This window comes from Prosopis cineraria, unplaced genomic scaffold (genome assembly GCF_029017545.1).
Source record: "Prosopis cineraria cultivar Desert tree isolate PC_DT_omini unplaced genomic scaffold, ASM2901754v1 PC5, whole genome shotgun sequence".
NCBI lineage: Eukaryota > Viridiplantae > Streptophyta > Magnoliopsida > Fabales > Fabaceae > Prosopis > Prosopis cineraria.
The window spans coordinates 2493501-2519917 of record NW_026555336.1 but is presented as its reverse complement, the minus strand read 5'-3'; the positions used below and the strand labels follow the sequence as shown (position 1 = coordinate 2519917).

At 33.9% G+C, this 26417-nt stretch overlaps 3 protein-coding genes across 3 annotated transcripts; 1 reads left to right on the top strand and 2 right to left on the bottom strand.

The window, feature by feature from the left end:
- Positions 1–93: 93 nt before the first annotated feature.
- LOC129311078 (ethylene-responsive transcription factor ERN1-like) lies at positions 94–2180 on the bottom strand. The gene has a single exon (XM_054953050.1). It carries the CDS (start codon positions 1797–1799, stop codon positions 618–620), a length of 1182 nt encoding a protein of 393 aa, XP_054809025.1. The 5' UTR covers positions 1800–2180; the 3' UTR covers positions 94–617.
- Positions 2181–14770: 12590 nt separating this feature from the next.
- Positions 14771–18068, top strand: LOC129311778 (L-ascorbate oxidase homolog). Its single transcript, XM_054954237.1, has 7 exons — positions 14771–14861; positions 15087–15274; positions 15373–15482; positions 15591–16307; positions 16963–17334; positions 17445–17523; positions 17607–18068. Exons 2-7 carry the CDS (start codon positions 15131–15133, stop codon positions 17802–17804), a joined length of 1620 nt encoding a protein of 539 aa, XP_054810212.1. The 5' UTR covers positions 14771–14861; positions 15087–15130; the 3' UTR covers positions 17805–18068.
- Positions 18069–19210: 1142 nt separating this feature from the next.
- Positions 19211–20768, bottom strand: LOC129311539 (dof zinc finger protein DOF1.4-like). The gene has a single exon (XM_054953874.1). It carries the CDS (start codon positions 20580–20582, stop codon positions 19527–19529), a length of 1056 nt encoding a protein of 351 aa, XP_054809849.1. The 5' UTR covers positions 20583–20768; the 3' UTR covers positions 19211–19526.
- Between the last annotated feature and the right edge of the window lie 5649 nt (positions 20769–26417).

Genomic DNA, 26417 nt, shown 5'->3' with positions numbered 1-26417 from the left:
AATGCAGAGTTGATCATTAGATTGAATTTTTTTTTTCCCAGCCAATCAGTTTTTCCATTTCCTGATAACGATATCCATTTTTCCCTTGAAAATTATTTCTGCACTAAGCTGATACTACCTTTGCCCTCTGGTGCAGTAGGTCAGATCAACTTTGCATGTACGAAGCCTGAGTCGTGTGTATTTATATATATATATATATATTGGGTTGAAAGTTGAAAGCATGGAAGCATTAGCCACCTGGAATGCATGTATATATTTATTTATTTTTAAGAAATAGGGGGGAAGGAAACAATTATTCTTGGCATGCATCTCGTGTTTCCTTTCTTTCTAAACCTTGGCGAAAGCCATAAAATTCTCCGATTCATGATTTTGGGATATCTCTTTTCCGATTGCCTCGCAAGAGCCACCTCTCGTTGTATGGTTTGGTATTCATAAACAGATGGGATTGGGGTGGGGATAGAATCAGTTATTAGAAGAATGATGGAAACTCACATGGACCTAGGGATGATTAAGTCATAAATTAACTAAACATAATTACTACGAAATCTGACATGTGTCACTTGGCAAACATTCGATTTACAGAAATGTATGTTATGTTGGAACCCACGGTTGTTTAGTCAGTTAACGAAACATATGGGGGGAAGGTCCAGTGAATTCCAGAGCAACAATTCACCATCCACACCGATGGAAGATGAAGAACACTCAGCCTCGTTAAATTTCTCTGGTTTTTCTTCTTCTCTACTTTCCATTACTCCCATGTCTTCTCTGCCCTCCTTATTCTCCTCAGATTTCTCCTTGCTGCTACAAGCTTTGTGGATGTTGGTTAAATGATCAGAAGCCCCTTTTCCCTTGCAGTTTGCTGATCCTAGCTTCAGCTTCAAGCATTCAGGTATTCCATTGAATGCATAGAGGGAAGCTGAGAACTTCCTCTCATACTTCATCCTCTTCATGGCGGCTCTGAGCATGGAAGGCTCATCACTGTAGCTCTCTGCTTCCACCACAGGATCCTCCATCTCTTCAGCCATCTCAAAAGGTGAATAGTAACATGATGGAGCAACCTTGTCCATAAACTCAAAATCCTGCGCACCCAGATGCCTCATTACTTCCTCATTTACTTCCTCTCTTTTTCCTCCTGAATTCAAGTCAGCAATGTTGCTGACATCATTTTCCAACCCCATTTCTCTTCCCCTGAACTCATCTGTTTCAGTCAAACATGATTCAAGACTGCCGGTAAAGAAGTCAACTTGCGCACTGTGATTAGTGAACTGACTAAAGTCATTGTTGCCTGCGCTGTAATCTTCAGGATCATTAAGGAAATCAGTCAATTGGTCAATAGAAAAATCCGCAGCTTCTTCTTCATTATACACATCTGCTTGCTGCTTTTCTTGTTGATCAACGAGAAGAGAAGCAGAAGAAGAAAAATCAGAGCAAGAGTTGTTTCTTGCTTTAAGCCTTTGAAGGAGGAGATTGCTGATCTTAGAGGAAAGAACAGGGGTTGAAGAAGAATAAGAACAGGGCCAAAAATTGGTCCTAGTATTGGCACCACGAAGGAGACAAGCAGCCTCATCATAAGCTCGAGCTGCTTCCTCTGCAGTGTCGAAAGTTCCCAACCAAACCCGAATCTTCTGAATGGTATCCTTAATCTCAGCAACCCATCTGCCTGAAGGCCTTTGTCTGACCCCAACAAAACGCTTCCTGGCTCTTCTGCTCAGTCCCAGTGCTTCAGCTTCCTTCACCATCTCATCCCATTTCATGCTTCTCTCTTCCTCTATTTCCACAGCCTTCCTCCTCCTCGCCATTTTCACCTCTTCTTTCAGAGTCTGGGCTACTTTGTTCTAAGACCTATGAAGCTTGTATCCTGTGTGTGGTGTGTACACACGCATACATACATACATACATATATATATGGTGGGGCAATTTGTGCAGAAAGATACTGACAAATAAGTCCTGAGGCTGAATGGGTCGCATTGGTTGGTTCTATTCTTTTGTGTCTTTATAATTTCGGCTTCAATATCCAAGCATTTGGCAGTTCTTGAGACTTCGTAATTGGTGCAGCCTTCTTGTTTATTTATTGATTCTTTTGTTTTGATTGACCAGGACTTAGATTTCACCTGGGAGTGTGAACCTGACTTGGTCATCGCGGCAAATATTTTTCTTCGAATGTTTTTGCAATTCATAAATTTGATTTAGTTCCAGGTTATTAATCTTTTTTCTAATTTAAATTAATGTGTGTCAGAGGACTTAACAGGATTTAAGGGTTCTTGTTATTTGAATAAGTAGTTAGTAATTTAAGAGTTTTTGTTATTCATGTATGCAGCAATTTAGTTAAGCGTGTGTTATAGTCTTCTGTTTATCAAAAGTTAATTTATTAAAATTTAATTTAACAAAAACTAATTCAATAAAAGTCAGTTATTATAATAAAATTTATATTTAAATAATTTTTTTAAAATTTAGTTTGATATATTAAAAATTATTTGGATTATATATAATGAAATGAGTTTTTGAATGTATAATTATCAAAAGGATATTCATTTATGATGATTTGTAATTTTTATTATATAAATATAATATATTAAAAATGTTTAAAAATGTGATAAAAATTTTAAATAACAAAAAATTTGATATGTTAAATAAAAAAAAAATAAAAAAAATATAAAGTTTGATATATTGAAAAAATATAAATAACAAATAGTTTAGATAGTGTGTGTGTATATATATAATATGAAATCTATATTATTCACTTCAATATTATTATTTTAATTGTTAAAATATCTGAATACATATGAATGCAAGCTTCAATATTGTCAATTTCTTATGTTATTTAATTAAAAGATATATATGGACGACTTTGAGATTCAGAAATAATCGAAAGGCTAAACACAAATTAAAAAAAAAACGATTTTTCATCTTGTGTGGCGTGTTTTTTTTTTTTTTTTGGGGTAACATAAGAAATAAGAGGACAGTTAAATTTCATTGGCAAAGTCAGTTTTAAAAAGCCTGAGAAAGGACACTTACTTTCTTCAACATAACGTAGAGAGGGTGTGGGACGGTGACACAAGGCACGGTCACTGGATCAAAGAGCTTGTTTTAAAAGATTTGATAATAAAGACTCTTCTTTCTTCGTCTGCATCACTCCCTCCCCAATGAATCCAAAGTTTGTTGCTGATCCAAATTTTAAGTTCTTTACATCACCAAGCATCAAAGAAGCTAAGGATCCTCCTGCTTCGAAAGAAGAAATCGATTTGATGAACCGGAACGTGATGAAGCTAGATGAAGCACTGATCAATGACGGCAAAGACAATTTGCCTTCAACTAATATGCAGAAAAAATCAAATGATCATCAAACTGAGAATGAAGAGATATCACCTGGTATTCAACCTATGGAAATCCAAGAAGGAAATCCAGCTACTAAAGACAACATGATCAAAGGAGTTTATGCTTTTAAAGCCAATATCCTATAAAGACTCTCTGATCGGATACAATGGCTGCTATGGAATCAAGGAAACTAAGGATACCAAATACATCAATGATGATCTTGCAAAGAGCTAGAGAAAGACTGAAATCCTTCTAAATCAACAAGAAAACTAATGGAACGCTACCAAATGGTTCCCATCTCAAATGATGAACGGAGAAGCATCTGCTTACCTTGGATGGACGCACTAGTGATTAACACCCTCAGCCTACATCTTCACCTGAGATCACTTAAGCCAAGGTTAGCTAAAATATGGAATCTTAAGGATTTTGAATTAATTGACTTAGTCAATAATTATTATATTGTGAGAACCAGCAACCCGGATGCCTATGAGCATATTCTAAATGGCGGACCATAGACCATATTTGATCATTGCATTCTTGTACAGAGATAGACCCAAATTTCAATCCCAACACCAATTCATTAGGCAAGATTGCCCTACGGGTTAGGCTTTCAAATGTACCAATCCAATGCTATGACAAAGACATACTCTGGAGGATGGGAACTGTATTGGAAAAACTTTGAAGGTTGACACTAATACTCTCTCAGAATCAATTTCTAAGGACACTGTCGGCAAAACTGAGAGGGAAAAATTCGTCAGGATTAGTGTAGAAATTGATCTACAAAAGAAACTTGTTCTAAGGTTGCTTATAAGAGATGAAATCTATAACGTGGAATATAAAAGCCTTAGTCTCATCTGCTTTGGGTGTGGTTGTTATAGGCATAATAAGAATATTTGTCCTCATAAACCACAAAATACCCAGAAAAAATAGAGTGACAAGGAAATGCAGAAGGAGCCAATAGAAACCCAGAACAGCCAAAACAAACAGTCGAATCCAAATCTCAATAGCTCATCGGAAAGCTTACTGAAGGAAGATTACGGTGAATGGAACAAACCTCAAAGACCAATCCGATCACAAACCACGAGGCTTCCAACGGGCAAAAACTCTGAGTATCCAACGAACAGAAGCTTCAATCAACATCAAGGCCGTCTTCACGTAGGTCGAGGTAAAATTTTCTTCACTAAATCTCGATTTGATTTATTATCTAATCTTGAGCAAGTTAGTGGTGGCGAGTACAAAAGGTACAACACCGAGAGTAAACAAAACAAGCCCTCAATGAATCATGTCAGTAATATTGTCAGGAAGGTGTGGAGAAAGAAGGACCTATCTGGGTCTAAGAGGGCGAGACAGAGTGAGGTGAATGATGATCGGACAAAGCGGTATTGCAATTATAGAGAAGAACCGACTGAAGATATGGAAACTCTTTTCAGCACAGCTAAGGGAAACAAGAGGAAACTAGCTGGGCCACGATTCAATTGGGAAGGCCTAAACTCTATAAGTATTGAAATTATGAAAGACAACGAAGTAGCAATAACCACACTAACTAAGCCCAATAGCGTATCAGGAAAGTCCACAAAAAGACTACACTTGGTCATTAGAGGAAATAGAAAGAATTTAGGCTCTCATTCTCAGCCCATCAATGAAAAATACAAGGAGAAAGCCATTAGTGCTTCTGAGCCCATAAACGACACTCTGACTACAGCAAATAATGTTTACCCGCCGAATTTAAAGGTCTGGAATATTAGCAATGTTGATAACCAAACACTGACTCTCAATCATTCTTAAAGAAAGCCTCCTGATCCTGACTCCTCCCCTAGCTTTATTCCAGAGACACAAATGAGCGATGACACCATCATGGATAACCATAGTAAAAATTCAAGGGCCTCAGAATACATTAAATCTGTTGAAGATGAGTATATTGAAAATGAAGACATAGATGATGATTTGCTTGATCAAGACTTTGAGAATACTCCTATTAATGAGGATCTTGAAGATGATGATTTTAGCGATGATTAGAATGAGGAAATGCAATTTGATATCCACAGTTAATCAACATTCCAGGTTCTTTCTTCCCTTTTATTTATTTTTTCCATGAATATTATTAGTTAGAATTGTAGAGGTTATTGTGCTAAAAGTTTTCCTTCCAAGCTTAAAGAAATTTCTAATAGATACAATGCTCAAATTTTTATTTTACTCAAAACCAAAGTTAGTGGTACTAGAGCTGATAAAATTGTTAGAAAATTGGGATTCTTTAACTGGATTTGTGTTGAGGCCATGGGTTATGCTGGAGGTATTTGGTTGCTTTGGAATAATGATGTAGTTGATATTGAATACTTATACTCTAATGTCCAGTTGCTTCATTGTAAAGTCAACATCCCGTTTGACAACACTTCCTACCTACCTTTTATCTTGTATTTATAGGGATCCTAATCCCTATAATCATGATGAACTTTGGCAATCAATTATCAACTTATCCAAAATCACTAATGAACCTTGGCTTTTTGTTAGTGACTTTAATGCTTATCTATCTTGTGAGGATAAACTTGGTGGCAATGGTTTTAACTGAAAATCTATGAAACTCTTTAAACAATGCATCAACCTTTCCAACCTTCTTGAGCTCAATTTCAGTGGAGAAAGGTTTACCTGGGAAAAAGGCAACATAAAAGAAAAGCTTGACTGAGCTTTCTGCAATACAGAATGGAGACTTTCTTTCACTAATGCAAACAGCCATCATCTTCTTAAATTTGGTTCTGATCATCGACCGATTCACATTCAACTCAACAAGGATTATGTTTCAAATCTGAATCTAATACCCTTCAAATACCATGCCGCATAGTCTTTAAAAGCTTCCTTTAAGGCTCTTGTCAAAGATTCTTGGTGTGATAATGATTGGACGAACGGAACTCTGAAGTTTGCTAAACTTGCTACCGATTAGAATAAGAATAGTCTCAGTAGTATCTCTGCAAAAAATAGAAGAATTTTAAGAAGACTTGAAGGGATTGATAAATATAGAAGCTCAAAGGACAGCTATTTTCTCAAGAAACTGGAAAAATCTCTTAGGGAGGACTATAATAAAGTTCTCCTTCAAGAGGAATTAATTTAGTATCAAAAATTTAGATGCAAATGGTTAAAATAGGGTGATCGGAATACAAAGTTCTTCCATGCCTCTACTATCATCCAAAGAAAAAAAGAATCAAGTCCTATCTCTCAAAGATAATGATGGCAACTGGATTCACGATCAATTCTCTCTTAAGAACTTGGCAGTCTCTTATTTTGAAAACTTCTTCAAGGAAGATAGTCAGAGAAATCTCAAGCTTTGTACTGAAAGAACTTTCCCTCCATTAACCTATGACCAATCTATTTCTTTCCATAGGGAAGTGACTGAAAAAGAAATTAAATCTGCTGCTTTTGACATTAGAGCTTTTAAAGCGCCTGGTCCTGATGGCCTTAATGCTAACTTCTTTCATACTCATTGGGAGGATCTCAAGGAAAACATCTTCAAACTAATTAAGTCGGCCTTTAGAGATCCTAATACCATTGCGAACATTAATGATACCTTCATTACCCTTATTCCTAAACTTGATCATCCTACTTGTATGAAAGACTTTCGGCCAATCTCTCTCTGTAACGTGAGCTACAAAATCATAACTAAAATCATCTCCAACTGTCTCATAGCTTGTATGAATCATCTTATTGGGGACAACTAATGTAGCTTCATTTAAGGCAGACAGAGCAGTGATAATATTATTATTGCCCAAGAAGTGATACATTCCATGAGAAGTAAAGTTGGGAAAAGAGGCTTCATGGCTCTCAAAATTGATCTTGAAAAGGCTTTTGACAGACTTTCTTAGGCTTTCATTGAAGATACTCTCCAAGCCATAGGCATAAATTCTCATTTTAAGAAGATCATTATGGCAGCGGTCTCTTCTCCTCGCATGAAAGTCCTTTGGAATGGTGAACCATCTAAAGAATTCAAACCTACTTGTGGCATCAGACAGGGAAAGCCTTTTTCTCCTTACCTTTTTGTACTTTGCATTGAACGCTTAAGTCATTGCATTTATACTATTATTGATGACAAAGATTAGAAGCCTATTAATTTAACAACTAATGGACCTCCTATCTCACATTTATTCTTTGTTGACGATCTGTTGCTTTTTGCAGATGCTTCTCTCACTCAAGCTGGGATCATTCGCAAATGTCTTAATGATTTTTGTATTGCTTCTGGACAAAAAATCAACTATGATAAATCTAAACTCTTTTGTTCCAGAAACATCAATATCAATAGAGCCTTACAACTCAGCAATGAATTGGAAATTCCCTTTATCGAAAATCTTGGCAAATATCTTGGGCTTCTTATTCTTCATGAAAAAGCTTCTAAGTTAACTTTCGCACCTCTTATTGAAAAAAAAAATTCCCGTTTATCTTCTTGGAAGAGCCGTTATCTCAATATTGCAAGAAAATCTGTCCTTATTAAGTCTATGCTCTCTTCTCTTCTAAGTTATATTATGCAAACTATGCTCCTCCCTGATAATGTTCTCTCTGAATTAGACAAAAGCTCCCGAAACTTCCTCTGGGACTCTACTAATGGAGAAAAAAAACTGCATCTTCTCTCTTGGGATAAGATCACTAAAGATAAGAAACATGGCGGCCTTAGGTTTAAGAGAATAAAAAACCAGAATATCGCTTTCATCATGAAGCTGTGCTGGGGCATTATTACTAAGACCAACTATCTTTGGGTTTGAATTCTCCGCGATAAATACAAATGCAATAAACCCCTTATCCCTATGGTTTACAAACCAAATTCACCATCTTACACATGGACTAGTGTTTGTAAAGTTTGGGACACTTTTAAAGCCAATGTTGGTTGGAGAGTAGGCAAAGGAGATCAAATATCTTTTTGGTACGAATGGTGGTCACCTCTCCCTGAGCCTCTTGTCATATATGCTTATCCTAAAGCTGAAGCCATCCTTTATGCCAAAGTCTTTGATTTTTGCGCAGCTTCAGGAGGTTGGCACATTGATAAATTAAAGCGTTATCTCCCCTCGGATGTGATTAAATCCATTTTGCCTGTCCAGCCGCCTAACCCTCATGGAGATAATGATATTCTCGTTTGGAGACCTTCTTCTAACGGCAACTTCTCCATCAAGTCAGCCTACAAAGCTATTGAGAATCAGGATGGGAATTGCAACAAAAAAATTTGGGATACTATATGAAAATGGCCCACCTACGAGAAGATCAAATACTTTCTATGGAAAGCAACTGGGAATCAACTACATATACACTCTAATTCTTCCAATTCTGAATGCCCTTTTGGCTGCAATTCTCCTGATAACTCTATCCACATTCTGCGTGATTGCACTAAATTAAGGGAAGTATGGATGAAACTTGTAACACATTCTAAGCTTAATACTTTCTTTTCTCTTTCCTTTTAGGATTGGATTCTCTGGAATGTGAAAAACAATGTTGGTAATGCTAATACCAGAAGAATCCCTTGGAAGAATCTTTTTGCCCATATTTGTTGGAACATTTGGAAAGAGCGCTACAAATCTATCTACTCGGAAGACCACACTCTTGAGAAAGACATCATTTTCACTTGCACACAGGACATAATCAATGACCTCTACCTTTAATCTCAACTTGGAATTATGCAGATGAATCAATACAGATCTTTCACTAGATGGATTCCACCAAAACCTGATTGGATCAGATTGGATACTGATGGTTCTGTTCTCACTAATGGAGACGCTTCTTATGGTGGCCTCATTCGTGATGATTTAAGGAACTAGATTAAAGGCTTTACTAAAAGTCTAGGCTAATCATCCTACCAATGCCGCTAAGCTCTTGGGTATTTTTGAGGGATTAAAGCTTTGTTGGGAAAATAACTTCAAGCAAGTTAATATATACACTAATTCCTTAGAAGCCCTAACACTTGTTCAGAAGGATCATGATCCGAATCATCCTCTTGGCGGTATCATTAAGAAGATCAGATGTCTCATCATGAAGGATTGGGCTGTCACCTACAACCATGCGTTTAGAGAATGTAACAAATGTGCGGATTGGCTTGCTCGATAAGCTACGAGAGAAAATTCAAACACTTCATTTTATGGCATTCCACTTTCAGGGTGTCATCAGCTCATGGGTCTTGATTTGACCTAAACTATCCTTTGCACAGTTCATCTGTGGCCTTGTATTCAAAAAAAAAAAAGCCTAAAAAAGCTCTCACCTTCTTCTACCCTTTTCATCTAAGGAATTAATTTTAAACATATTTTATAAAGTGATTTCTTTCATAACTTTTTCCTTGCAATTTCAATTGTTCATGTCAAATTTTAATAATTTATTTTTTATTTTTAAAATAACAATAATTTTATAAAATATTAAATCTAAACGGTTAAATATTAAATCTAAAAGTTACAATACCACTATTTAAAAAAAAATTAGCGTTACTTTTGGATACCCTTTTAGGGACATAAATTCGCGGGGCATATAAAGTTATTCTGAATTCCTATACTTTTCCCTCGATACCCTAATACCTAGAAGAGAATAGGCTTTGCTATATACCGCACTGAAAAAAGTATATAATGTTTTGCATGACAATTAATTAACAAACATTTTATCGGATTCAAACAAAATCTATGGTATTAAAGTGGTATGAATAATCTTGGAAACAATTAATTGATAAAAATCAATTTTTAGCTATAAGTTACTTTATTCAGGAGATGTAGGGAATAAAAATAAGAATTTCTTAGTGGTTCTGCCATAACAATCTTTTAATCCTAACCCTGACAGTTCATTCAAGTAAATTAAGGTTCACAGATTTTTAATATGAATCGATAAATAATACCAGAAATTCACTTGAAATTACCAAATAATAATAATTATTATTTCCAGTGAGGTTTCCTCTTGTCGTTGTTAATAATGGTCTGGAAAAACGATCACTCCAATGTCCAACGTTTCCCACTTGAGACATGATGTCCCAATGGAACTGCTTAACTATGTGATTTTTTTATAGTGTCACTATCAAACTTCGATTGATTAAAATTATATTATCAGATAATTTCTTTTTTCTTTTCTCTTTTTAGTTGTATACCCTCAACTACACCTAGACGGTGACATTTGTGGACAAACGTGAGAAGCTGTTTCCTTTTGTGAAATATTGAAGATGATCATATATAAGATGTGAATAGAGTGCGGATTACACTAGAAAAAATTTAGAAATTCACTTGATTTGATTAATTAAGTGCAATAAGCTTATATAGTTTTCACAGATGAGACAATATTTGTTAGATATATCGATGATATCTGCAATTTTCACTAAACTCGTTCTTAGTAAAATATAGATTTGGATCTTTTATATTAAATTTTGATTTGTTTGAACTAGATCTCAAACTCCTAGTTTATTTACATGAAGTGGAATTGCAAAACGTATACAATATGTCAAACCCTAAATTTAGACAGTAATGGACGACGTGAATACTAAAGATCAAACACAATTTTTAATGACATAGTTTCTTTAATTCGCCCACAAAAAAGGTGCGTGATCATCTTCTAAAAAGAAACTAAATGGAAATGTGAGAGATCAAACCATGCAACGTGGGATAATTAATTAAATTAATAGGAAAAAAAGAAAATTATAAGATCCAAGTTGAGACTTTGTAAGGAAAAAAAAACGACTTTGAGAGACTCATATTTTAAGAATTGAATTAAAAAAATAATAATTGAATTAATTATCTATCTACTGTAGTCTCAAATATTTAATGAATAAAATATACCTTTAGACTTGAACTCTTCGAACAATGACCCAATTGCATTGGCCCTCTTTATCTATGGGTTGGGCCACCCCGCCCAATACTATTTAATTGACCACTTTGTTCGTTTAGTAAAGCTTTAATTTGTGACCCAAAACAACAGTGTACTTCAAGATGAAAGTCTAATTCAGCATTACAAATTTAAGCTTGCATTATCATACTTGATTTGTTCAAAACATGTACGTGCATATAACATGATCACACAATCATAGAGCTGCTATAAAGGATAGTTTGTTACATTTTTATTATCCTTGACTTTGCACTAGTTTAGTTTTAGGGAAATTTTCAATTATGGACTAGGGATGTGACGTAATTATTAGTGGATTCTAAAAAAAATATATGAAACTTCAATTTAATTTAGGAGGATTGAAATGAAACTAATTTCAATGGTGAAATGATCAAAGTATCCTTCACTTATTAATTTTGTCCAAGATGCGGAATCATTAATTAGTTATCAATTTTCTTATTTTACTTGTTAATTTATCAGTTATTATAAATTACATGACTTGACATTTTGAATATCAATTGTTCAATTACAAGCAGTAATATCAGTTGTTAATTTATAATTTATAACTATTATTAGTAAATTAATAAGAGAAAATAGCAACCAAGGACTTCAGTAGTAAATTAATATTATTAGTCAAGGACCAATTGACTTCAAAATTGCAACATAGTCCCTTGATCCTTGATTGATATTAATTTGTGAGGTTGTAAGATCAAATTGCCCCTCAATTTACGCTCCATGGAAGTTGGCTGCTCGATCCCTATTATAGTCGTCAGTCCGGTCACGATGAAAGTCGGCTGTTTGGTCTCCATCATCCCAATCAATTTGATCCTGGTGAAAGTCAGCCGTTCAGTCTCGATGGAAGTTGGTCATCCTATCCCCATCGTCGCATCTGTCTGGCCTTGGTGGAAGTAGGCTGTCTAGTCCTCATTATTGCCGTCAATTCAGTCCCATTAGAAGTTAGCTGTCTGGTCCCCATTATCTTTGTCAATTTGGTCTCATTGAAAGTCGACCATCCAGTCCTCGTCGTTGCTATTGATCCGGTCCTAAAAGAAGTCGACCATCTCATCCTAATCAATGGTGGTAGCTTGTTTCCATCAACTTTGGTGGTTTGGCCCAATTACCATTAGCAAGTCGCTTAAGCCTTCATGCATTTGGGTCAAATTACAAAAGAGCTTGAGTTAAGATTTAAAATAATAGGGGTTTAGAAAGAATTTCAAATTATAACGAGATTAAGAGAGAACTTGGATTTAAATTTGGGTAAAATTTAAATTCATACATTTTTAATTATCTAAGCAATGAATTTGACTCAAATGCAAATCTAAATTCAAATCCATGTATATCCAAACATAACATTAAATAAATCAGGAGAATGACACATAAGGACCGTGGAAAGAAATTAATCATTAAATAATGAAGGACTATAAATTTTTAAAATCACAAGGAAGGATCAAGGCTTAAAAAAGAAGAAGTAAATGGGTGAAAAATGCATTTATTAGTTTTGACACATAATCCAAATTACAGAAGATCAATTAAAAATATAGAAATATTAATTGTGAATGTTTGAGTATAAAGTTGAGAAGTTTTTTTGAAAGCTCACTTGCAAATGTTGCAAGTTCAATGAAAAATACTCCATTTGGTCCTTATAAATAAGACATTTTTAATCGTTTCATGTATCTTAAGAAAAGTTAATTTTTTTTTTGATATCATAAAAAATTATATGTACTTTCATTTTTATCCTTAATTATAAATAATGATATAGCTATATTAAATACCGTCACACTAATTAAGCAAGAGTAAAATTGAAAAAAGTAATTTAATTATTGTAAAGTGTTCTATATTTTGGACTAAGAATTACTTCTAGAAGGTATCCTATAAAAAGGACCAAAGGGAGTAATGAAATTAAGATTAGTTGCAAATGATTGTTTAATTTAACTTTTAAGATTTCTAAAACTTTAACAATCTATAAGTGGTTTGCAACTGATTAATCTTCCTCTATTTCTAGTTCTGAGCTTCTAGAATTTATGAAGCTTCGACAATTTATAACTCATTGGCAAGAGATTTTAATTTCTAGATTTGCAATTGAACTTTTCCGATTTGGAATTAATATTTTGCCATTTGCAATTGAGCTATGTGTTAATCACATATTTAAAAATTCATGGTGCTATAAAATTTTAGATCGTACATTTGCGTATACTTCTGACTTTCAATTCTCTTTTAATTTATAAATTTGTGCGCATAGTTTTTCATTAAATAAATTAAAGCATTATTTCCATCAATGACAAAGAACCCCGGCTCTTAATTTTTTTTTTTCTTTATAACAGATAACCATAACACTTTGTACTATGGGCAGATAACCCATTATTGATGTGCTATTATAAAATTAAAAGCAGGAACTTCAATGCTAAATTTCGACAATAAATCATCTGCACATGATAGAATCCTATGATTTTTTTTTTTAAGTCAAACTCCCAATTTCAGTATATAATAAGAGTAATCTTGGAGTAAGTTATTCTTATTATTATTTAATTGTTTCTCAATAAGAATAAAAAAATAGTGGAATGACTAGAAGTCAATATTGAATACGCAGAGTAAGCCAATAGCTTGTGATATCTAAATCTAGAAATTCTGGAGACCTGAGTATTTAGCAAAACTCAACGCCTCTTCTGGAAAAAGCTAAGTCTAATTAACTAAAACCATTCACAGTATGTTTCTTGCTGCATTCTGTGCCGCTGGAGATTGTAACCCTACGACAAAAATATATTTCATTCAATCTTATTTATAAGTTTCTTTCAGTATATTTTATTAAAATTAAAAAAAATTTTAAATATTATAACTTTGTTTTAAAATTTATACTAGTAATAAGTTTTTAACTTTATCTCTATTAAATATGCATGCGTTAAAAATAAAATATTTTAATATTTAATAATTTTTTTGGCATTCAACAAGGAAAAATAAGGTAAAGATGGATATAAAAATTACAAAAATACTTTATAAATAAGAACAAAAAAAATACTCTTTCTTTACCCTAAAAATCCTAAAAAAGACTAGAGAAGTAATCCCTTGATGAAAAAAGTGACAAAAACAGCAGTTAATAAATCCAAACTAGTTTTGAAGTTTCTCTCTGTCAGCATCTGTAATCAATCATATGAATGTCATATCATCATTAGGAACGTGGGCGTTTAATTCAAATTCAGGGCAAAAATAAATCTAAACGAAGATCCGCTTTCGTCTGCGTCGCACCCGGAGGTCCTTATTTCCCACACAAAAAGACAATCCGAAATTAGAAGCAACCCATAATTAACTCAATTCATAAAGTTGTCAAATAATTTTGCTTTGAATATATCTACGTACGCGGTTTTGATTGGTTAAACAAATGCTGGTCAAATATTCAGCCATCAAAACATTACTTTGTGATGCAAGTCATATAGAAAAACCAGCTAGCTGTGAATGAGAACTAGCTAGTCGGGTATGTGCAAGATGGTTCAAGTAATTAATAAAGCATACCCATTAATATTATACTGTATTGTGATAATTATCACGAGCACGAAATGCGCTATAGCACATTGCCTCCACTCTGGCTTGCTTGAGCCAAATTTGTTGTATATATTCTTTCATGCATATACTTAGTTATAAATACAGACACGTAAACTTCGGAGAATCCTCGTCCTCCACACTTCACCACTCTCTTTCTCTTTCAGTTTCCTGGGCTCTTCAGGGAACTAGCTAGAATACTGGTAGAGTACTTCTGTCTGTCCTTTTTATTTCCGACTTTCTCGTTAAGATATCTAAGCTTTTAGAGAATTTTTTCCTGTGTGTGTTTATTTTGGTTTAACATATTTGAGAACTTCGCCAACCAACATTCCGCTACCCCATACTGTGGATTGGTCCTCATATACTTGTCTTTGTATTTGTCCAATCCAAATTACATGATCATTTAAGAGATTGCATTTCATTTTCAGAATTACAGTTGAAATCGGACAGAGTATATCATTAAACATAGAAGATGAAGCGGGCCACTTTCCAAGTGGTTCTTGTTGGAGTTTTGGCTTGCTTGAGTGCTCTTCATGTTGGAGCTGAAGACCCGTACAGGTTTTTTACGTGGGAAGTGACTTATGGAACAATTTATCCCCTGGGATTTCCTCAACAGGTTGCCTATAATTTCTTATTTAATTCTGTGACATGTGTTAATTATTCTCATTATATTAGAAGAAGTGGATCTGGATTAATGGTAATGTATGATCCCAGGGCATCCTTATCAACGGCCAATTTCCAGGCCCTACTGTTGAAGCCGTCACTAATGACAACATCATCGTCAATGTCATCAATAAGCTCGACGAACCGTTTCTAATCACCTGGTTAGTCCTCTATTTAACCAACAAAACTAAAAAAGAACTTTATGATAATATTGAGTTAAATTTAAATATTACGAGAAGTAAGAATGTAAAGGGTGTGTAACCCTACAGGAATGGTATACAACAGAGAAAGACCTCATGGCAAGATGGAGTGCTTGGGACAAACTGCCCAATTCCTCCAAACAGCAACTGGACCTACAAATTCCAAGTCAAGGATCAGATTGGCACATACAATTATTTCCCCTCCATCAGACTCCACAGAGTGGCTGGTGGTTTTGGTGGCTTCAACATTGCCCAAAGGTCTGTGATCTCTATCCCCTACGACGCACCTGCCGCTGAATTCACCCTCCTCGTCTCTGATTGGTTCAAGACCAGCCACAAGCTCCTCGCCCAGCGCTTGGGTGCCGGCCTCACTCTACCTTATCCCGACGCTCTTCTCATCAATGGCCAACGATCCTCTTCTGTCTTCACAGGTCAACCTGGGAAGACATACAAGTTGAGGGTATCGAATGTGGGAATAGCAACGTCAATCAACTTGAGGATTGAAGGGCATGCGATGAAGCTGATTGAAGTTGAAGGGTCACACACGATGCAGGAAATGTACGACTCGCTGGATGTTCATGTGGGCCAATCTGTGACTGTTCTGGTCACTCTTAATGCCTCCCCTAAAGACTACTACATCGTGGCTTCTGGCCGATTCATCAGGAAAAATCTCACAGCTGTGGCAGCTCTTCGTTATGAAGGGTCCAACATCAGGCTTTCCGGCCCATTACCCCCAGCTCCATCTTTCCAATTCCATGGCTCCATGAAGCAGGCCAGGACCATCAGGTACTCAGAGGCCCATATAATATAACTTTTTTATTTACCAAAAACTATTTTTTTAAAAAAAAATACTTATGTTTTATTTTTGTCAAAACTCGTCAGGAATTTTTTTTTGTTTGGGAGAATAACAACTAAAAATCTCTATCAAATCAAGATTTTTTTAAAAAGATCTTGAGAGCTTTATAATATAAAAAAAAAAAAAGCCTTGAGATTCCGATGTGGCATTAATTTATTTTATGATGTCCTTAGCTGTCATTCTCCATTTTTGTTTTAAAAATATGGGACAATAAAATTTTTGGTCCCTTAAATTTGTTTCAATTATCAATTTTATTGTTGAAATTTAATATTTATCAATCAATAATCCTTAAAATTTCATAAGCATACACAATCAATTCTCTGGGATTTGTTTTTGCTTCAAGGCACAAGGACTAATTGTGCATGATTATCAAACTTTAGGAACTTAATTGATATAAAATTAAAATTTAAGGATCGAATCAAAAATTGAGACAAACTTGAAGAGTAAAAAATTTCATCATCCTTAAAAATAAAAATATAGGGAAGATTGAATCTATTTTCTTAAATAAATAAATAAAATTCTAAAATATCTTGCGAGACATCAAATGACCTTAAGCTGATTAACCTTGCTCGTGTATGTGGAAAGATGGAATCTGACAGCAAATGCTGCCCGGCCTAATCCACAAGGGTCATACCACTATGGAACCATTCCAGTTGCGAGGACAGTCATATTGGCAAATTCCAAAGCCAGTATTGATGGAAAGCAACGATTTGCTGTGAATGGAATTTCCTACGTAAATCCAGACACCCCTTTGAAGCTTGCTGATTGGCTCAACATTTCCGGTGTCTTTAACTTGAACACGATCAAAGACTTCCCTCCTTCTCCTGATACTCCTGCTACTCTGGGCACTTCCGTCTTAGGATTCACCCTTCATGACTTTGTCGAAATCATTTTCCAGAACACCGAGCACAATCTTCAGTCTTGGCATATGGATGGATCAAGCTTCTTCGTTGCCGCGTACGACGTTCCTCTCTCTCTCTCTCTCTCTATCTATCAATATAAATAATTGCAGTGAAACTGCATATGACTATATACTGATTGAATGATAATCCTATGATGTTGATCAGGTATGGTTCTGGCACGTGGAAACCTGAATTGAGAAGACGCTACAACTTGGTTGATGGTGTTTTTAGACACACTGTTCAGGTGAGTGAAACTAGATAAGATTTAGATTATTTGATTTTGGTGTTTTGATTGCTTTCTTAACGAATGGATGGATGGATATATAGGTGTATCCAAAAGGTTGGACAGCCATTCTAGTGCCTTGGGACAACAAGGGAATGTGGAATTTGAGGTCTGCTGTATGGTCAAGCCGATACTTGGGACAGGAATTGTATCTAAGAGTGTACAACGATGAGAAAAGCCTCTTCACTGAGACTGACATTCCTCCTAATGCACTGTTTTGCGGCAAAGCTAAGCCGCAATAGTTCCTTATTAATTAGTTACTCATAATTAAGGACTTAATTATTCCTGCTTGATTAATTAGGTTGGTGTGTGACTTCGAATTCATTCTTAATATTTTCTTTTAGAGATTCCAGTTACGAGGGGGTGACTGTACGTCTACAAATTTACCAAGAGACAAGGGGTTTCGGATGCATGTTGCAGCTTGTTATGATTCCTTGTCATTGTATTAATTTATTTGATTATTTCTTGGAATGATTATAAATGAAGTTTTCTTTTCACTCTTATAACCAGTTTCCAGTATCACTTGCTGCGCAATTGCCAAATTTAGATTCAAGTTAGCTGATTAATATCGTTTGACTTTTTGAACTACTATCTGTACCTTCGAATCCTATGATGTGATAAATGGATGGAATGGGTCTCAATAATGGAAATTTTAATACTATCATTGGGACGTACGTTTTTTTTTTTTTTTTACCAACAGCGTACATTATTTTTCATAAATAAACAGCTATAGACAGAAGATAAGAGAGAGAAAAATATATAAATTAAAATCAAATAGTGTGGTTATGGATGTTATCATTGGAGCTTAATTAATATTAGATAATCTATAAATATCTCCATAAACACTCAACTTTGATACTTTTCTGGTAAGTGCTGGGAATTCAACTTAATTTTTTTTTTTACACTAAAGTATATATGCTGAAACGACATGACTTGAATTGATTTGAAAATAGGAGCAGCTAGCGGGGTAAAATCAAAACGAATGATTGATATGTTCAAATCATTTGGTTTCAACCCACCCTACCTCACTTGTAAGTGTTAAGCCATCATTTCAATCTAGGCGTAGGTGAGTGGTTTCTTTTGAGATTCCAAGATGGAGCCCGACACACTGTTTTAAGTTCTTGCAAAACCCTACACACTTTGACCCAATTAATTAATTTATTTAGAATTAAGAGAAAATCCGGCTACTTCAAGCATGATTTTATGGGGTTTTATACTTAATCTTATTTAATTAAATTAAACCGTAGGGATAGGTCTTCACTTCGATGTCATAAGGCTACGAGTTGAGATTCTTACAACCAACAGCAACAATAATCTAATAAGCTGTTTGAGGAAACTCTTCTCCAAAGGCTGCTTTAACTTTACATTCATCGATTTCTCGCAACAAACAAAATCTTTTGCATATGCCACCCACCACACGCGCCCCCACTATCTTCACCTCTTCTTATACATCAAATCCCAAACCCTAGTTACACTTTCCGAGTTTACCAACATGATAGATTCTTCTACACAGACAAGCTTCAATTTACTTTATTTCTCGTATAAAATATATAGCTTTAGAAATAACTAGGAACTAAGATTATATGGTTGGATGCTGATTATGAAGCCACACGACACATATATAAAGAGAGAGGGCGGGGGGATAAAGTTTTGAAAAGGAAAAAAACAGATTCACATCGATAAATCAAGAGATCTGACGACTGATAAGTAGCATCGAGAAACACTCCGCTTTTACTATTCAATTCTAACACTCTCTGGTCCTTGTGAAGAGAGTTTAACCAAACACACATTAAGCAAACAAACCCAAGAAAAGGGGGAAGAAGATGCTACAGCCATATCCATATTAATTATACCACCCAAACCAAACAACCACAGTAGAAACAAATCCTAAATTACAAAGCTTTTCTGATGGGAAGAAAATTAGAGATCTAAACGCTGAACTAAAAAGAGAAATTATAGTATGGTTACGGATGAGCACCATTGGTCGTGGGAAGATCAGACCAGAAAAGAGGTTGATTCCAGTACCCCAATCCAATTCCGCTTCCATTAGCTGGAGTTGATGATGACTCCAAAATGGCTACAGAGGAAGATGATGATAAAGAAGAAGAAGCCATGTTGCTTAGAAACGGCGATGATGAGTCGTCACTACAATAGTTAGCCGAAGAAGAGGACCTGAGCCTCTGGTAGAGTTCTTGGATCCCACTGTTCTGGTGTTGGTGCTCGCCAAATACAAAGCCTCCATTTTGTGGCTGATCGAGATTGTTGTTTCTCCAGAAAGAGCTCGTGAGACCGAGTGAAGGATCAAAGCCCGAGGTTGCAGGAACATTCAGAAGGCCATTAGAGCCCATTGGTTCAGTCACCATGTGGGATCTCATCAAGTTCCCTTCTTCCTTCGGATTCACAGCATTATTAGGCATGAGATTGTTTGGACAAGGGCTAGGGTTAGGGTTCTGGCTAGCTCTCAGCAAAGCCAACAGGTGAGAATTTTGTGGCGAGCCCCACAAAATTGGGCTTGCCGGAAGATCCGGATGATCGAAGACGCCGCCGCCACCAAGTCCTGATGACCTACTTCCAAGCTCAGACGCAGCCGTTTTCACCTTACCCACGGCCCCACTCGTCTTCGCCACAGAGTTGGTTGACGCGCTGACGCTCTTGTTTTTCCGGCAACCACCTCCGATTGGAACGTTTCTTAGAGATCCTCCTTTGGTCCAGTACCGGCGACATGTCTTGCAGAAGTGGCGAGGCTGAGTGAGATTGTAGTTGTTGTAGTAACAAAATTTTGTGTTTGATGAATCGCACCGGGGACACCTCAAGTTCTGGTTTTCTGAATTTGACGAGGCAGCGGCGGGGGCAGCAGCTGGGGTAGCGGCGGCAGCAGCGGAGGTGGTGGCAGTGGTGGTGGAAGAAGGTAGAGGAGGAGATGGTATGTGAGGTGCAAGAACACCAGCGGCGTTAATGGAGATTTTCCTTTCTCCCGTTGAAATGAAACCAGAAGAACCGCCCAACAGTTCTTGGATCATCTTCTTCGGTGGTCTTTATCTTTGCAGATCTACAACAATCCAAAAACACGAAAAGCAAAAGGGCGAGTCTTTTTGTGTTAGTGGGAGAAAAGCAAAAGAAAGTGGGTTTTCGCTGTGTGTGTGAATGTATATATGCTTGAGTGGGAGAGAAGTGTAGATATAAGGAGTAGATCGATTATATATATGTGATGACTCGCCCATGGGAATTCTATTGGTCTTCCTTGTTCTTTTTATAATGTTATTAGTACAGCTTCTGCGTCATCGGTCAGGTTCCTTGTTGATGCAAAAGAATACATGTACACACAAAAATGGAGAAGGAATTATATTGGAGGCTGCTGAAGAGGGCGAGAGAATGCGTGTAAGAGAGATCAAAGGCGTGTTGATTCTGTTTTTTTTTTTTTTTGGTTTGCTCTCAAAATAAGTTTGTTGAACAATTTTTGAAAACAAAAATTGAAAAGAAAATCTTTTTAATTATTATTCTGAAAAGATAAAAAGAATTATTTATTTGATTAACAAAATGGTAATATTTTTTGAATTTTCTCTAGTTAATTTGCAAAACAAGAAGCAACAAAACATTTCAAAAAGGCCAAAATATACTTTCGGCTCTCTAATTTTACATAAAATTTTATTTTTATTTTTTAATTTTATAAAATATATTTTTAATCTTTTAATCCTAACATTTTTGATTTTAAATAATTTTTTATGTCAATTATTATTATTTTAAAAAAATAAACTTAATAAATTAACATTTAAAAATATCTTATTAATCTTTAAAAGTTTAATGTAAAATTTTTGTTGTTATAAAACTAACGGTGTTAGATTAAAAGAATAAAAATATATTTTTTAAAATTAAGAGATAAAAATAAAACTTTATATAAAGTTAAAGAATTAAAAGTATATTTTAGTCTTAACAAAATTTTATTTTTTTAATTTTTTAAACTAATTTTTAACTTTTTTACTGTTCTGTCAAAACAGCTGGCAAAAACCCAAAATGTGTTTTTACAGAAGCTGTTTTCACCGCACTTTTACTATTTATTTTTTAAATCAAATTATACTAATATAATTATCTTTTTCTTTTTTAAAAAAATTAAATTCAAACCATTAAATTCGATCAAATGGTCTCTCCACCTAGCTCGAAGCCGCTTCTTATTATTTGGGTTAGGGCTATGCAGTGAATAGATAAATTTAAATTTAAATTTAAATATAATTTTTAAAATGTTTATCATGAGAAATTTTAACAGGAATTTTAAAAATTCCATTTATTTTTTATTGTAATATTTAGAAGTTTAAAAAAAGATAGTTGCCCACATATTTCAACTTCATTGCCATAACTCTAACTCACATTGTTTAATTCAAATTTGAATTCAGTTTGGAACATATATATATATATATATATATATATCCATGTGTGTTACACTTGTCTCTCCTTATCTTAGAAGTGTCCCCCAACCTCTTTTCAATCTAACCGAATGTTCATTACGCTGCTTAGCAGGTTTGGATAGAGAATGATTGTTTCCCGCCTTTATTGACCATGATAGATAATCAATTTAGAAATTTGTGAAATGGTGAAGAAAACATTTCAAGCCGTCTAAAATAGGTAATAAACAAGGTGAAATGACGTGTTTAACCTGCTAAATTAGTGAATTGAACTGATACTTTTTCAAAAAAATTATTTTTATTATAATTAAAATAAACTCAACTTAAGGGAGCCAACCCATGATCAGTAATGTGAATTAATATATTTAACACAAATGGCGCTCAGATTTCTTAAGGGATTAATATCATGAGGATACCTTGGACAACCATAAAAAGAAAAAATATATATATTTTTAATTATTTTGATGAAAGCCAACTTGTTTAACTCGACAACTTTCGAGGGTTTAATTAGCTGCCTATTTATCCCATCCTATTTTTGTTTTCACGGCGTTACAAACATTAAGGTGATTGATTTGAGTGAGTAGTTGCAAATTGCAAATGTTTCAAATTATTGTGTCTATGTGTTGGAATATTATATTCGACTAGAAGTAGCTAGTGGTCCTGTGGGAGCTTGTTCCTGAGAAGATAATTTTTTCTCAAAATCCATTATTACCGTGATGATTCAAATAGAAGCCAGAAGTGTTAATGCAGTGATTATTGAGAGAGAGATATACTCAAATTCTATCAAACGTGCGGGCTATATATATATATATATATATATATGCAGAGTCAATGGTGATTATTAATCAATGTAAGGGAAAGACATAATTTTGGCATGTCCCACACAGTACTAATGAATGCCAATAAAACCTCATCATGATTTTCTAGGCATTCAAACAGTCTGATTTTCCACCGGGCGCAACATCAATTATTGATTATCTTTTCTATTATGCGTTGATGTTCTGTGGCTATTAATCATTTCCTTCTTCGCTAATTGTTAGAAGCCTGGTAGTGGATTCGTGCATGCGTAATTTGATTAAATGATGACATAGTAATTAATAATGGAGTTTTGTGAGAGAAGAGTTGTTAGTTAATGCTTGATTTTGTTGTGGTGGGAGATTTTTTTTTTGGGTTAGTGAAAATGATGTGAGAAATCATGATTATGAACTAAGGAGAGAGCAAATCACGTGGAGGCACGTGTAAAGCTGAATTAATGTCCCTTATACCCACAAAAAAAAAAAAAAGAATTAATGTCCCTACTAAAAAGCCAGTGCCCGACATTCCAATGTCTCATGGCCATCATCAATTTATTGGTAGGTTACATTCGACTCTCATTAATGTTGATTCAAACTTAAACTTCCTCATCAATATCAGAGGTTGCAAATCAATTATAGTACCATTTATTTGTTTCATTTTTCATCTTGTTATCTGTTGATTTTTACGTGATGATCTCATTTTTCTTTAAACTTTAACTTAGTATATAATCTGAGAAAACTGTTATGCCACTTCTTTCCCTTCTTTAAACTTTGACTTAGTCTATAATTTGGTCATATCATGCATACATTTTAAATATGCTGAAACGTAGAGTGCGAAAAATTATTAGTAAGATTTATGATTTATAAATAATATAATTTATGTGTCATAAACTATATACTGTTTAGAGATTATTGCTATGAGTCTCATGTCGAGGAGTTTAATAAGTCACAAGTAATATATAATTTAAGAGGTTCTTTCACTTGATTATAGATTAGTCTTTTGGAATGAATACTCTTTTTAAATTTGTGCTAATCAAGAGGCTAAGTGAAGTATGTAATGGAATAAAGTTGACGGGGCATTGGCTCATGAAAGGGGAGTGTTGATATAAGTCATATATTAGGAAGGCTGCTTATAAGAGAGAAGTAAAGTTTATAAATTTAAAGAGGTCAATATAATGTCCATTCTCAAATAAGGGTGCGTTGTTATGGAAAGCCTTGCAATAATCCAAATGTACATAAGTTCAAGAATTTTCTCACATAATAGGCTAATATTTTAAAATGAAAAAATTCACAACCATTAAAAAGTATCCTTTCTTAATTTTTTATCATATTATTCTTTCTTAATTTTTTGAAAGATTTAGGAAATATTTTAAGGAGTGCTTTTAACACATATTTTTAAGGATATAACCGTATTTAATCTTAATATTAAAGATATTTTCATAATAACTCTGAATTTTATTTTTCAATATCAAAGTAATTATATTTATTTCAATATTAGTTAATTTTACGTATCTATTATTTAATTCATTTTAAGTTTAAATTTTATGAAAAACATAATATTTAATTCCTATAGTTTCATTAAGCTGGTTTTAATTTTAGTCCTTATAGTTTTTTTTTAATGTTTTCAATCTCTATAGGGATTAAACTACTAAAAAATGAAAATTATAAAGACCTGAAAAACAAGGCTCACTTATTTTTTTTTAAATTATAGGGACTAAAAATATTAAAAAAACTGCAAGGACTAAAAATAAAACTTGATAAAATTATAAGGACCAAAGATTATATTTTTCCTAAATTTTAATAATATATATATATATATATATATTGTTTTAGTGAACTTTGGCTTCACCAACAAGCATATAATTCAACTGGTAAGGGATTGTGCTAGCTAACTTATTTTACTTGAGTTAACTCATGAATAATGGATAATTGTATAAATAAAATAAAATAAAAGTTTGGTTTGCTTCTTAATATATTGATATATTGAGGTGTGTTTGCTTTGACATCCTCAAATGTGTAAATATTTCCCTAGCCAAAAGCAATTATTTGTTGCATCTATAAGGTCTTTTTTATCGATCCACATTTAACTTCAAAATCCAAGGTAATCTTAAGACTAATCCAATTGAATTATCAAGTCTATAATTTCATCAATGGGATTCCAAACCTTCAAACCTATAAAACTCTTAAATATCATCTGATAAAATAAAATTAAAGTAAAATATGATTATGGAAGTATGAGATACCAAAAAGTTTCAAAGCATTTGCATTTAAGGTGAAAAAACATCATCAATGTTGAAAACAAGAGGTGCACCATGGCATTCCTTTTGTGCACCGTGGCACATCCTTCTCTGTGCTATTGTCCATGGTGCATTACATAGAATGATAGCTTACTAAACTTTGTCTGAAAATTTATTCACTCTTAAATAATATAATATATCTATTCATATACTCATTTGATTATATTTATAAGTCACTTTCAATATATTTTATTGAAACTAAGGAACTTTAAAACTTATTAACTTTATCTAAAAATTTAATAAGTTCTCAACTTTGCCCCTATTAAATATATACATAATTTAATAATATAATTTTTCTAACTAACATTTAATGGAAGGTAAAATAAAAAATTTATGATAAAAATTTAATGATAATATGATTTATAAATAGAACAAAAACACTTCACTTGTGAGTAGTACAAGATGGAGTATTCTTATAAAGTTTTGTATTATCCATAAATTATAAACAAATCTTATCTCATATTTCCTGCAAACATAATACAAGTCTGGTCTTGTATGAGTTACATGATTTATATATAAGAAAAACATAATCTTTAATCTCTATAGTTTTAACTTCTATAATTTTTTTCCAGTGTTTTTAGTTTTCACATGGACTAAACACTGAAATATAGGAATTATAAGACTTAAAAAATCAATATTACCTAATCTTTTTAAAACTATAGAAATTAAAAATACTGAAAAAAGTTATAAAAAATAAAATTAAAATTAATAAAATTATAAAAATTAATTATTATATTTCGCCTTGCGCATATAGATGATATGAGATGAGATTGATGGACAGTTTACTGAAATAGATACTGATGCGTCCTTAATGAGATTCCTACTGAAGAATATTGTATTTTCTTGAGAATTAAATCTCTCTGAAATGATTTGTCAATTATCTGAGAAGTCTGGAATTGGCGGCAATTGCACAACAGAGACAAGAGCAAGACTTCGGTGTTGATTAATTAATTAATTACTAATTAAAAGGTGTTCACACCAGCCTCAGTCTTCGGAATCAATTAATACTATACTGAAGTAATAATTACTATTCTAACTAATTACAAGAAGAAAAAGACAAATCGAACATACTCGGAATTAAACTTTTACTCAGCCTGTCAACTTTTCTCTCTCATCATAAGACTAAGATGACACGTAATGTGAGCATATTATTGAGCGACCAAAGGCTAAGTTTTTTCCTGGGAAAAACACGAAAAAGCAACGACTCAAATAGTTAGGCGATTATATATCTAAAGGAGCTGCTTCAATTTGCGTATACACGTGGTCAAACGTACACTTTTACCACTTCAAAATCCTTAAAGAGTAAAGACAAGTTAAAAATTTGAACTTTGATTGTTTTGTAGAGATCAGTATCAAATAAAGAATGA

What these genes read in the sequence shown, in the direction of transcription:
- LOC129311078 (XM_054953050.1), bottom strand. Translation starts at nt 1,799, where the DNA reads ATGGCGAGGAGGAGGAAGGCTGTGGAAATAGAGGAAGAGAGAAGCATG.
- LOC129311778 (XM_054954237.1), top strand. Translation starts at nt 15,131, where the DNA reads ATGAAGCGGGCCACTTTCCAAGTGGTTCTTGTTGGAGTTTTGGCTTGC. An exon ending in AAGCAGGCCAGGACCATCAG is followed by an intron (nt 16,308 to 16,962) that starts GTACTCAGAGGC and finishes GTATGTGGAAAG; the next exon opens with ATGGAATCTGACAGCAAATG. An exon ending in TCAAGCTTCTTCGTTGCCGC is followed by an intron (nt 17,335 to 17,444) that starts GTACGACGTTCC and finishes GATGTTGATCAG; the next exon opens with GTATGGTTCTGGCACGTGGA.
- LOC129311539 (XM_054953874.1), bottom strand. Translation starts at nt 20,582, where the DNA reads ATGATCCAAGAACTGTTGGGCGGTTCTTCTGGTTTCATTTCAACGGGA.